Genomic DNA, 13,010 nt, shown 5'->3' on the forward strand with positions numbered 1-13,010 from the left:
ACATAAATCTTCAAAGATTGATGCAAATTAGATTTCAAGTACAACACTCTCTCTAGAAATTATTTGATAATAGTCTTAGCTCCTCTGCACATCAAAAGAGCATGTTCTTAATATATCTGACTACACCGAAAGTGTTGTTTAAAAGAAATTAAGATGAAGCCATCCTAAATAAGCTCTCATTATCATCTTCACAAAGCCCCACCCAAGGGTCTCATTTCTCACTTCCACATAGGTGTTCAGGTAGCTTAACCTGGGTCTTGGTTTCTTATAACATGGGGGTGGGAAAAGTTGTGGATAGATTTATGTTGCAAATATAAACCTAGGGTAGTTGCTGCGTAGAAATCCTAGAAATAAACAAATTGATATATAGTCCTACCTCAAGAAGCTCAGACTTTCCATTTACAACAGCATTAAAAATTAAAAGAGAGATACATTTAACAAAAATTTACAAGATTTGTACATTGAATATTTTGAAGTATCACCAAAACATTTTAAAAGATCTACATATATGGAAGACATCTCATGTTGATGGAATGGTAGACAATATTGTTAAAAATGTTAAGACTCCCCAAAGTGATTTACAAATTCAGTGGAATCCCTATCAAAATTCCAGCTGACTTCTTTGCAAAAATTGAAAAACTTATCCCAAAATTCATATGGAAGTGCAAAGGGCCCAGGACAGCCAAAGCAATCATGAAGAAGCAGAGCAAAGTGTGATGACTCACTTTAAATTGTACTAAAAAGCTATAGTAATAAGTCAGTATGGTACTGGCATAAGTTTGGATAAGTAAATCTATGAGACACAATAAAATCCCAGGGGGAAAATCTTACATTTACAGTCAGTTTTTCACAAGGGTGCCAACAACACTCCATGGAAAGAATAGTCTTTTCAACAAATGGTGCAAGGAAAACTGGGTATCTGCAGGCAAAAGAATGAATCTGGAATCTGTACCCCCATATTTTATATAACAAATAAAAATTAATTCAAAATGGATCAGAGACAGAAACGTAAAAACTAAACCTATAAACTTCCTAAAAGAAGACACAGTATAAATCTTTGAGGTCCTAGGATAGGCTTTGGTTTCCTAGATACAATACGAAGAGCACAAGTGATAGAAGAAAAAAGCAGATAAACTGGACTTCATCAAAATTAACACCTTTTTGTTACAGAGGACATCATCAAGAAAGTGAAATGACAGTTGAAGGGGGTATCTCAACTGATAGAGGGCGTGCTTAGCAAGAAAAATAAAATAAATCAATACATCTAATTACCTCACCTGTAAAGAAATTATTTTAATGTTTAAAAGAACAAAAGTGAAAGCACAATCTGCAGAATAGGAGAAAAATTTTACAAAGCATGTATCTAATAAGAGACTAGTATTCAGGATATGTAACAAATTCTTACACCTGAACAATACAAAGAAAATCGACCCAATTTTTAAAATTTCCAAGGATTTAAAAAAATACACAAATGGCCAATACGCATATGAAAAGAAGCTCAGCATCAGTAGCCAAATCAAAATGAAAATGAGATCTTATTTTACAACCACCAGGATGGTTATAATCAAAACATGCACAATAACAAGTGTTGTTCAGGAGGCAGAGATACCTCATATGCGGCCAGTGGAAAGGGACAATGGTGCAGCTTCTTTGGAGAAGTCTGTTGTTTCCTCAAAAGGTTAGAGTTATATGGCTCAGCAATTTCACTCCTACATGTAGAGTCATCCCTTAGTATCCTCGAGGGGTTGGTTTTAGGAACCCCCCATCCTGGATTCCATAATCCAAGGATGTTCGAGTCCCTTTACAATCAGCCATCTGGATTCATGAAGTGGAAACTACAGATATGGCGAGCCAACTGTACAGCCAACAGAATGAAAATATATTCTCACAAAAACTTGCACATCAATATTCATGGCAGTATCATTCAGAGTAGCCAAAGATTACAAACAATATCCATCCATCAATGAACGGATAAACAAAATTACCAAGAATAGTCCCACAAACTTTTGGTCATTGAATCTTTGACAAAGGAGGTGAGAACATACAATGGAATAAAGACAGCCTCTTCAGAAAATGGTGTAGGGAAAACTGGACAGCTGCATGTAAATCAATGAAGTTAGACTACTCCCTTACAGCATACACAAAAATAAATTCAAAATGGCTTAAAGACTTAAACATGTAGACTAGACACTATAAACCTCTTAGAAGAAAACATAGGGAAAACATCTGGCATACATCTCAGCAATGTTCTCCTAGAGCAGTCTACTCAAGCAATAGAAATACAAGCAAAAATATACAAGTGGGATGTAATTAAACTTACAAGCTTTTTCACAGCAAAGGAAACAGTAAGCAAAACAAAAAGACAACCTATGGAATGAGAGAAAATATTTGCAATAAATGAGACTGACAAGGGCTTAATTCCCAGAATATATAAACAGCTTTTACACTTCATAAGAAAGAAAAACAAACAACTCAATCCAAAAATGGGCAGAAGACCTAAAGAGACTTTTCTCCAATGAAGACATACAAATGGCCGATAGGCACATGAAAAAATGCTCAATATCATTATCAGAGAAATGCAAATCAAAACTGCAATCAAATATCACATCTCGCCAGTCCGAATAGCCATCATTCAGTAGTTCACAAACAATAAATGCTGGAGAGTCTGTGGAGAATAGGGAACCCTCCTACACTGTGGTGGGAATGCAGTTTGGTGGAGCCATTGTGGAAAACAGTATAGAGGTTCCTCAAAAGACAAAAAATTGACCTCCCATATGACCCAGCAATCCCACTCCTAGGCACATATCCAGAAGGAACCCTAATTCAAAAAGACACCTACACCCCAATGTTCACAGCAGCACTATTTACAATAGCAAGACATGGAAACAACCTAAATGTCCACTGACAGATGACTGGATAAAGAGGTTGTAGAATATATTTACAATAGACTACTATTCACCATAAAAAATAATAAAATAATGCCATTTTTAGCAACATGAATGGAGATGGAGAATGTCATTCTAAGTGAAGTAACCCAGAAAGAGAGAGAAAAATACCATATGAGATCGCTCAAATGTGGAATCTAAAAAAAAAACAAAAAAAGAAAAAACAACCAAACAAGAAGTTAAACTTATCTACAGAACAGAAACTGACACAGAGACATAGAAACCAAACTATGGTTACCAGAGGGGAGAGGGTGTGGGAAGGAATAAATTGGGAGTTCAAGATTTGCAGATAGTATGTATAGAGTAAACAGCAAGTTTATACTGTATAGCACAGGAGAATATATTTAGTATCTTATAGTAACATGTTGAAAAAGAATATGAAAATGGATACAGGTATGTTTCTATATAAATGAAGTTTTGTGCTGTACACAAGAAACTGATGCAACATTATAAATTGACTAGAATTCAATGAAAATATTTTTAAATAGACAAAAACGAAAAAAAGAAAAAAGATATTATCAAATCAAAAGAATAAATTACTGATTGAGGCTACAACATGGATGGACCTTGAAAGTTTATACTTAAATAAGCCACACACAAAAGGGCAAATAGTGCCATTTTAGGTGAAATGCTCTAAGCGTTTATTGTACTATTCCAGTACATTTTCTGGAGTTTTGAAGTCTATCAAAATCAAAATAAAATGTATTATTCATTAAAAACATAAAATGATTCCTCACAGGGGGCTTTAATTATTAAATGCAGAAATGCATGTAAAGCTCCTGGAACAACAATTTGCATGTCCACAGAGAGTCACTTTTGTCACTGCCACTCAGAGGGTGGTGCCAGCGCTGATGAGGGCTGCCTCCACTGGCTCCCCTGCAGAGAGGAGTGAGGGCCTGGGCTCTGACAGGAAGGGTGACCATGAACATGGGTTAGACAGAGCCACTCCCGAGACTCTGCATTACCCAGCTTTCTTAAACAAACTGCTCCATCTAACATAAACACGCTACAGGGATGGATCTTACAACACAGGGAATATAGCCAATGTTTTACAATAACTATAAATGGAACATAAAAATAAAAATTGTGCAACTATTGTACACCTGAAACTTATATCATATTGTAAATCAGCTATACCTTTATAAAAAATTAAAAAATAATTTAAAAATTTTATCACTTTAGTATTCCATTCGGTTTTTAAGTAACTACTAAACAGCTTAGAAAGTATAAAATATTTAAGTGTGATAAGTTTATTTACATATTTATTTACTTTCAGCCTCCTGCTAAAAGAGAAATTAAACAATATTTTTAAACACAGCTTAACAACCATAACAACAAAAAGACAAAAGTGAGAGTGAAGACAAAATGGAGATTGAATACTTAAATGAAACCAGGGGAAGGTAAAGTCATAAAAATGAATGCCATGAAGTTAGGGTAAGTGTTAAAGGCCGACTAGAAATTCAGCTGTAAGATTCTTGGCAGCTAAAGCAAAAAGTAAAAGATGATGTGATGGGTGGTAGATCTCAGTGGTAGAGCGTGTGATTAGCGTGCACGGGGTCCTGGGTTCAAGTGCCAGGGCCTCCACGAACAGATAAATACACCTAATTACCTACCCCCTAAAGAGCCCCAAAGAAAAGAAAAAGAGAAATTTGTTTCCTAAAAAAACCTGATATTAAATTTAGATTAAATACTTGAAAAAAAAAAAAGTAAAATAGAAAAGATGAGTGACACAAGCGATAATGCCCGTGAGATCAATCTGCAGTGGCTGCTGGCACGTCCCCATGTCCCACGTGGGAAAATCTGAAACATCCTTCTCACCACTCAGAGTCATCCTCAGCCCACACCACCCCTCCCCCTGTTAAATGCAGGAGCACGGGTAGGGCCCGGCCTTTGCTCTCTCTGTGTCATCACAGTGAGACAGGATGGAAGGGGGCAGAGCACAGCCATTCAAGGAAGGCCACAACAATTAACATCAAAATGGTGAAGGATTCAATCCCCAATAGGCCTTGAGGCTCAAGATGAAGAGATATAACTTCTAGCAGAGCTTGAGCTTCATTATACACCCATTGTAATAGTAACATGGTGAATAACATGCCCCAAGGCACCATGGCCATCCCAAGGCTAGCCACAAAAGGTCACAGTGTGGGAAATCGCCAACTCCCTGGGAATCCCAGCCCCTTGCCCTTAGGCTGCTCAGTCTACTTATTAGCATATGAAACAACCAAGCCCAAGAAAACGAGCAACACAGCGCCACCTCGCGGTCACCACTCTCTCTCCCTCTTCCGAGAAGGCCCACACTCTGTCTGTGGAGTGTGTACCTACTTTTAATCTGAGCACCCGAACCCCACAACTCGTGGCCTTTCTCTTGCCTTTCAATGTGTCTCTGTGAATAAATCTACCATTACTCAACAGTGGCTTGCTTTGAAATCTATCCTGCATGAAGCCAAGGACCCACGTCTGGTGGGGCACATTCCAGGGGCTCAACCAAAGCCTGGGACACAGCCCTTCTCATGCCCCACATCTGTATTCTTGTATCAACAGGACTGGGATATGAAGGGAGTTCTGAGGCCCCAGCTAAGGGACAGAAGCAGCCCCCAGGGCTCAAAATGGCGGGCAGCCCCTCCCCCAGCAGGGGCCCTGAGGTCGGCCCTGTTCTCTGTGGTTCCCTGTTGTGCTGACCCCCTAGCCAGACAGCGCTCTCCTAGGCCTGTCCCCACAAAACCCTTCTCTCCAAAATAAAAGCACATCATGTCACAGTCCTCTTATTCTACCAGGAAGTTTTCAGCGCACTTTTTCCTTCCCTAGTAAAGAATCTATCTGTCCTCCCTCCCATCCCACCACTTCTTTCTTTGTGAGAATTCGGTAATCCTCACATACCATCCTGAACGCAGCTGCCTTGCTAGCTGGGACCGAGATGCTTCAGTCTCACACAGCCTGCGTCCTTTCACTTTCCCCTTTCTACTTTAAAAAGCCTTTCCTGTGACTCCCACCCCTCTGATTCTGAACTTCACAAAGTGCTGAGGTTGCAGTCACTGTGTGCATACCTCCCAGGTTTTGGCTAGTTTTCCTTCGCAAGATCTTAACTAAGGAGCTGCATCAAGAAGTTTAAAGAGGCTATTATTACATCTGAGCTGTGGAGCCTGCATAAAATTTAAATGGCTTTGAAGAGAGAGTTAACAAGGGACAGAGAGGCCGCAGGTCCTAGTCAACAGTGTCATGAGGCAAAATGTTCTTCAAAGGCTCAGAGTGGCTTCTGAACACGGAGTCGGCAGGGAGGAGATGCCAGGCAGTGAGTGGGGTGAGTGACACTGGGTATGCTTCCCCAGCTGGGGAAGAATTGGATTTTGTTCTAGTTTTCCAAACAATTTCTGACTACCTTTTTCTCTTATTGTCACATACCATTTCCTACGAATTAAGAAAAATCAATGTCAGTCATTTGCACCACTTGGTAGAAGCTACACGATATCATTCACAGGGCTGGGATATAAGAGCCACACCAGTCTAGGTTGAAAGACCAGTGGGGGTATTTCCAAAGTAATCACGGGCATGCAACAAACTCCCCAGCTTCAATTACCTCATCTCAAATGTGAGGCCAATAAAACTACCAAGCAAAGTGCGTTATGATTACGGCCAAAATCTGTTTACTAGATAAGTGCCCGTAAGAGCTGCTGATGAATGGGGAATGAGTATGATCAACGAGGCCAAGTCAACCTGGTCACACGCGTCCTGCCTTCCTGCGTTGGTGCAGGACCGGAGTTTGTTTAGCTGAGATGAACGCCCCCAGAGCAGCCCCGAAGGGAAAGCTCCCAGCTCTGCGTGGCGAGGTGTGTTCCTTTCCTTCTCAGAGCTGATCACACTTTGCAGTCGTCTGTTTTTACATTTATCCCCTTAGTACCTGCCTCCCCTCCGGAGTTTTGCTTAAGCAGCACAGGTCCAGGTTTGTGTTGCTGCCTACTGGATATTCTGGGCTGGGAGACAGGCGACTCCACGTCTGGCTCTGGGGCTGAACGGAGAGGGCAGAAGGCCCAGGGGCCCATGCTGAACCGAGGCCCCAGCACCCAAAATTATGGTCTGACTTTGGGCAAATTACACAGTCTTCTTTACCCTGAGATTCCTCATCTGTCCTTGAAAATAACTGCCCATGGCATATAGAGTTTCAAGGATTAAAGGAAATCACCAAATTCACAACCTATTCAAGGGGCTACAAGTGCATCCTCAACAGGCACATGCTACCTTTACAGCTGTGACACACGCTAAGCGGGACGGACAGACACAGTGAACACTGCTAAGTGCCTGTTTGTTAAGTGTTTCATGAGTGTTATAATACTGTTTACAACTTACAACAAACCCAGGAAGAAACGAATATTATAATGCACATTTCACAGATTCACCAACAGGTTAAGGGAGGTTACACTCTAGTCCAAGGCCCTTTGGTGAGGAAATGGCGATTTAAACCTGTATCTGAGCCCAGGCCTGGGCTACATCTCTCTCCAATCCACCTGCCCAATACACATGTTTGCACAGGCCAGCTCTTAAATGCAATGTGTGCCACCGTTTGTCAATGTTTGTTAGTTACCATAAACTGCTCTCAGAAACCGCTACAGAAAAGACAGGTGGACCCACATCCCTGCCAACAAAGTAGAGGAATTCTGCCTTGCCTTCTCCTGTAATGTGCAGAAACCCTTCCCTACACCACCAAATTCAAATGTATGCTTCATCCGTGTTTATGTTTGCACACGGAATATTAAAGTAGAAGGTACCTGCAGTAATTCTATCTCGGTTCCTTTCCAAGTTTCCAGATTATCCACAATCAGTCTGTGAATGAAAATGCTACAATGTGAATGAAAATACTGCAACCATGTCAGTAAACAAATAATGCTGAAACCAAGTCATCAGCGGCTGCCGCCATCCCCCAGCGAGAACAGGCCTGAAGACCAGCCTCTACAGCCACTCACAACAGTGCCCTCTTAACAGAATGAGAATAAGAAAAGACAGGATACTTGCCCTAGATAGCTAGGTGCTTGTCTAAAGAATGAATCCAGTGAGCCCAAATGATACATAGAAAATCACTAAACTCTTTAACTTGACATACCTGGCTTTCTTTAGATAACAAACAATGTTTTATTGTTCCAACTACCTGGTCTTTGTTGTAAAGTTCCTATATATCCTAGCTCCTCCCCAACCTCTTGGGAGCAGTCCCTCAGAGCGATCTCAGAGGCTGTCATCCCGGCTTGAGTCCTCCCGCCAAATAAAGCATAACTCTAAACTTTCAGGCTACAAATTTCTTTCAGTCGACAAGTCCCAGAATAGACACAACTCATCAATTCTGTAATGGAACACACTGGATCAGGAACCAAAAGCATGTTCTAGTCCAGGAAAACTACGGGACCCTCTTTCTTCCTGTCATTATACAATCCCACCAGAACTCATTAATTTGCTGTCTGCTCATCTGGCAACCAAACTCAGAGAAGAGTCAACTCAGCAGAGTGCCGTGCTGGGGAGAACACCCCGCAGCAGAATGGCAAGCTGCCTGCCCTCCCGCACACTCTGCTGACGCCTAGTGTCCTCCGTGGAGACCAGGCCAACAGAGCTACTCCCAACAGCTGCAAAGTCCCACACGTTAAATAAAAGCGTTTTATTTTATACGATATGTTACGTATATAACCATCTCTGGAGACAGCTTTGCAAGAAGCCCAAAGCTTCAACATTAATCTGCAAAGGCAAATGCTGCCCCCAAGGGAAAACAAGTCTTAAAACGATGCTAAGGCCTCCAAAGTCCTCTCCAGGACCATCAATCAAACTGCCTGCAGGCCTGCAGCTGCAGGCAGCTACATGTCTGTTTTAAAAGCAACCCCTTCCTGCCATCAGGTGCTACAATGTCCCTGTACGCCCTCCCATCTGAGGGTAAGAGCAGCCAATGCAGAACGTTGCAGGGAAGCACTGACAAGACTGGACAAAGAGGATCAGAGCTAAACTAAGTCTTCTGATGACACGAGCTTGTCACTGTGTCATTTTACAGATGAAGATATATAGAGAGAGGTGGGGTGACCTTGCTCAAAGTCACACAGCTAATAAGTGGCAAAGTCTGTAACACAGCTACACCCTCCGGTGTGACGCCCACGCTGGGACGCCCACAGGGTTCTCTCGTGCCTGCCGGACCAGTCCTTTACTGTCACTCATAAACCACCACAGGGTCTGACACTAGCCTGCCTTTTCAGCCTCTTCTCCCTCTAGTTTCTCAGAAACAAGGCTGCTCGGGACACTGTGTGACTTCCAGCTCCCCAAACCCTCCGTGCTCAGGGTGGTCTTGCCTGTGCATCCAGCACCCTGCTCAGAGGCTCTTCCTCCCCTGCAGGAGGACGTTTCCACTCTCCGCAGGGACACCCCCTCAGGGAAGCCCTCTTTTCGCCCTCAGCATGGCAGGTGTCCCAGGCCACATCCCGAGCTGCACCATTAGGACTGCGGGTGCCCAGGTTTGCTAGTCAGAGCAGCAGCCTCAGAGCCAGGGTTTATGCCCGGGTCACCCTGCAAACCTACTGCCCGCCACACAGCCCCCAGCCAGCAGGTCACCTGGAAGTCGCAGCAAGTGCCCCACCCAATCCCGAAGTCTCTTCATTTGCCAGCACCGCTGGTGACTGGTCTCCAACCTTTGGTCAGTTTTGCACAAAACAGCAGCTTCCACTGTGAAGCAGGGGGTTTTCTCTTCTGCTCCCCATCCTTACTGGAAACGTCAAGGGAAACCGAAAGGCCTTTTCTCAAACCTTTTCTGATGACACCCTCCCACTCACAATATTCACATGCTCAAGAGCTTTGGGTCCACGTGGTTTTGTTTCCCATACGCTAAGTGGCTCAAAACACTGCGGGATTCTTTCTCTTTTGAGAGTATTTGTTTGTACTGAGTTTATCGGCTTTAATCAGTTTTTGTGTCTCCCTTCAGTGTCCCTAGCAGTTGCCAATTCTTACTCCCTTCAGCAGCCTCCCTCCCAACATCTAGTCTAGGAAATCAGCTGTGATGAGGGGCCCGGGGGCAGTCACAGAAGATGCAACTAAGGCACAGAGAGGCGACATAATTTGCCTGAGAAGATCAGCTTCAAGCCCCAACACTGTGTGTCACGTCCCTCTGTTTAACACTTATGCTAAACTAGTTAACTTTTGATAGATTATGGTTGTAAACAGATGAGGTATCAAAATACATACAAGGACACACGTCAACTATATGATGTTCATTAACTCCACTATTTTGTTTCTATTTATTTTATTTCTGTTAAAAAAAATTAGGAACCTCTGCAGTCAATATAGCAAAATGTTAATGGGTTTTAAATTCAGAATGTAGAGGCGTAAGTGTATCATTAATCATAATTATTTGTATGCTCACAAAATGATTTGACAGTCTCTCTCCCCTCCCGCTACTCGCTACTGGCTCTCACCTGAGCTCCCAGACCACACATCGAACAGCCTTTCACTTTACACACGGCTGAACTCATCAGTTTTCCCCCAGAGCTCCCTCTGCAGCTTTCCCTCCTCAGAGCACAGCAGGACCATCACTTACCTCATTAATCCACCCAGAAACCTGGGCCTAACTCCATCCTACCTTCACAGACATCATTCATCCTTTCCTTTTTACCATCTAAACATGCCTAAAGTCTGTTCGTTTTTTCCCAGTGACTGTCCTAGTGACTGTCCCACCACTCAGGTGGAAGCCACCAACACTGCACACCTGGACTCACGAGTCTCCCAAGTGGCCCCACAGCCGCTCTCCCATACTAGACACAAAAGGGATATTGTCACTCCCGTGCTTTTATGACTCTTTTCAAACCTACTGTTCTTAGAAGAAACTCCAAGTTTTTCACCTGGTGAAGGTGTTTGCCATGAAACTTTGAGCTCAGGAACGGCAGGACCCCCCTCCTTCTTGGCCCTCCCCTTTCCCCAAGGCCCAGCCCTCTCCCCCTCAGCCCCGCCCTCTGGCACAGCGCTGGCTCAGGAGGACCTGCTGAGCTACACCAGCCTGTATTCTAACCCTGGTCTTGAGTTCTTAGCAAACTGCTTCACTTATCCATACAAATCCAAGGTAGATTAGAAAGATTTTAGATGTTGAGCTAGACTATTGATTTGGGTATTTTGCACTAGCAACCTGCAAGTACATGTTCTAATGATTCTGTCTTCTTAAAACCACACCCAGGTTTTAGTAGTATTTGTGGAATGTCTTCGGAGTAAAAGGGACTGTACTTTAACAGACTATATGTTTTATAAAATGAACAACACGGACAGGGTCACAAATGGAATCGCCTCACAAGTGACAGAAGACAGGTGAGAGGCACAAAGCAACAGGTCTTAAAGATGGTAAGAGCAAAGTTGTTTCGCCAACCCCCCAAAAATTCCTGAAAGAACCAAAAATTCTGAATTTTGAAAGTAAAAGGCTATAATATATAGAAATAAAATAAATGATCTTCTTCATCAGTGTTTCAAGATCTGACTCCAGATATTTTAGCAGGCCATACTGAATCCTAGCACAGAAAAATCAGATGGACTTGTGGTGAGTAAGTTCCAGGAAAACGGCAGTAATTCCTCCACTTTTGTAAAGACATACACTCACCTGCCGAAGGTGAATGTAGAACGCATTCTGGAGAAATTTGGAAGCTTCCAGGGTCCGCTTCTGAATGGCAAGTACATGGACAGCTTGGGAGCATGCTTCTAACTCAGTCACCGGCATTCTTACACTGCAGGGGGAAAAGGAGGCCCTCAGTCGAGAGCATAGATATTCCTGTCGTGTTTCCCAGGCCGCGCCTCGGGGACTCAGTGCCCTGCAGCAGCCCGGCCCCAGGCGAGGACACGCAGCGTGGCCCACCCAAGCATGAGGGGAACTGTGCTTGAGAAATCCCATCCCCGATGGGGGCAAGAGGGGCTGGTGGGGTTGAGTGAACCTATAAATGCCCACAGAAATATGCCTGCATTCATTCAAGTGATACAAGCAACAGTAGCAGGCTATTTAACAAAATTTCAATTTTCAGCGGAAATTTTGCCATTCCTTTCCACTTGTCCCCTGCACTCTGAGACAGGCTTAGGCTTTCTCACACCTGCAACTCTGAAGCAATAGTTGTGAAGTAATTTTACTTTGTTGCAAGTGTCCTCGCTCCCCGAGTCACTGTGTCTGTCCTCTCTTAACACAGTCGGATATCTTCCTGGATCTCTACCTGAGTTCCTTTCTCCTCCTCCTCAGATCCTGAGATAAAGGACAAGTGAAGACACATGACCAGAAAAGGCACTGTGGACTTGATTGAAATCCACAGTGGCCCCCTAGGTGAGTGTTGCCCACCCCTTCTCTTCGATTCTCAAGTTTCTGCCCAGGGTGACATCCAGCCCAGAGAGGTGGCCCAATTAAAAGCTATGTGGCTTGGGCATGGGGACAGGTGCAGGAGCTGGTTCCGGGGCCAGGCCCCTCCCCACGTCTGCTCCCCTCTCCCCCGAAGCCACGCTGCCAAGCACTCAGGCTCCGTGATCTGATGTCCTTCTCTTCTACTCTACTCCAAACCCTTTTCCTTTTCCTTTTTTCCCTAATTATCCCCAGCTGGAGTGATTTTTCAATCGCAGTATCTAAAAAATTTCCTGCAGCGGAAAATGAGGTCTCCAGATATCAATGCCCATATGCTGGCTACTAAAGAGAGCTGCTGGCTAGGGGGACCCTCAACAACACTCACGGGGAATCAGACATGTTCCAGGGTCGGCCACCCCCAACAAGAGTTTGCTGTGACCCCTATGCCCGCACAGCATCCCTGCTCACAAAAATATAGTTGGCCCACTTATCGGTTATTAAGAAGCAAAAATACAAAATTGCTCATGTTTCTTACTAAAATTATCTATGAAGCAGAAAAGGGAATTGTAATAGAAAAGAACAATTTTGACCCCATGTTAGGTCTGTTCCTTTGGCTTTAAACCTGTGCCCTGTTTTCTAGGCTCAGACTTGCTATCTCCGCACCATTTGTAAAAGAAAGTTGCCTTTAGACTGAAATATCCAGGACAGCCTCTTCTCCTGGCCGTGATCTTGAAGGATGCTAACTAATCTGCACT

General features: G+C 43.5%; 1 protein-coding gene across 14 annotated transcripts in view; it reads right to left on the reverse strand.

Moving 5' to 3' along the window:
- Window positions 1–13,010, reverse strand: part of LOC141579552 (trafficking protein particle complex subunit 9-like) — a 166,686-nt gene that overhangs the window by 118,614 nt on the left and 35,062 nt on the right. For all 14 annotated transcript variants that reach the window (XM_074376117.1, XM_074376109.1, XM_074376095.1 and 11 more), the window contains exon 4: window positions 11,539–11,662. In XM_074376117.1, the coding sequence (XP_074232218.1) occupies window positions 11,539–11,632 (94 nt within the window). In that variant the 5' untranslated portion in view covers window positions 11,633–11,662. The remainder of the gene's footprint in view (window positions 1–11,538; window positions 11,663–13,010) is intronic.

Source organism: Camelus bactrianus, chromosome 2 (assembly GCF_048773025.1).
Source record: "Camelus bactrianus isolate YW-2024 breed Bactrian camel chromosome 2, ASM4877302v1, whole genome shotgun sequence".
In the NCBI taxonomy this organism is placed as follows: Eukaryota; Metazoa; Chordata; class Mammalia; order Artiodactyla; family Camelidae; genus Camelus; species Camelus bactrianus.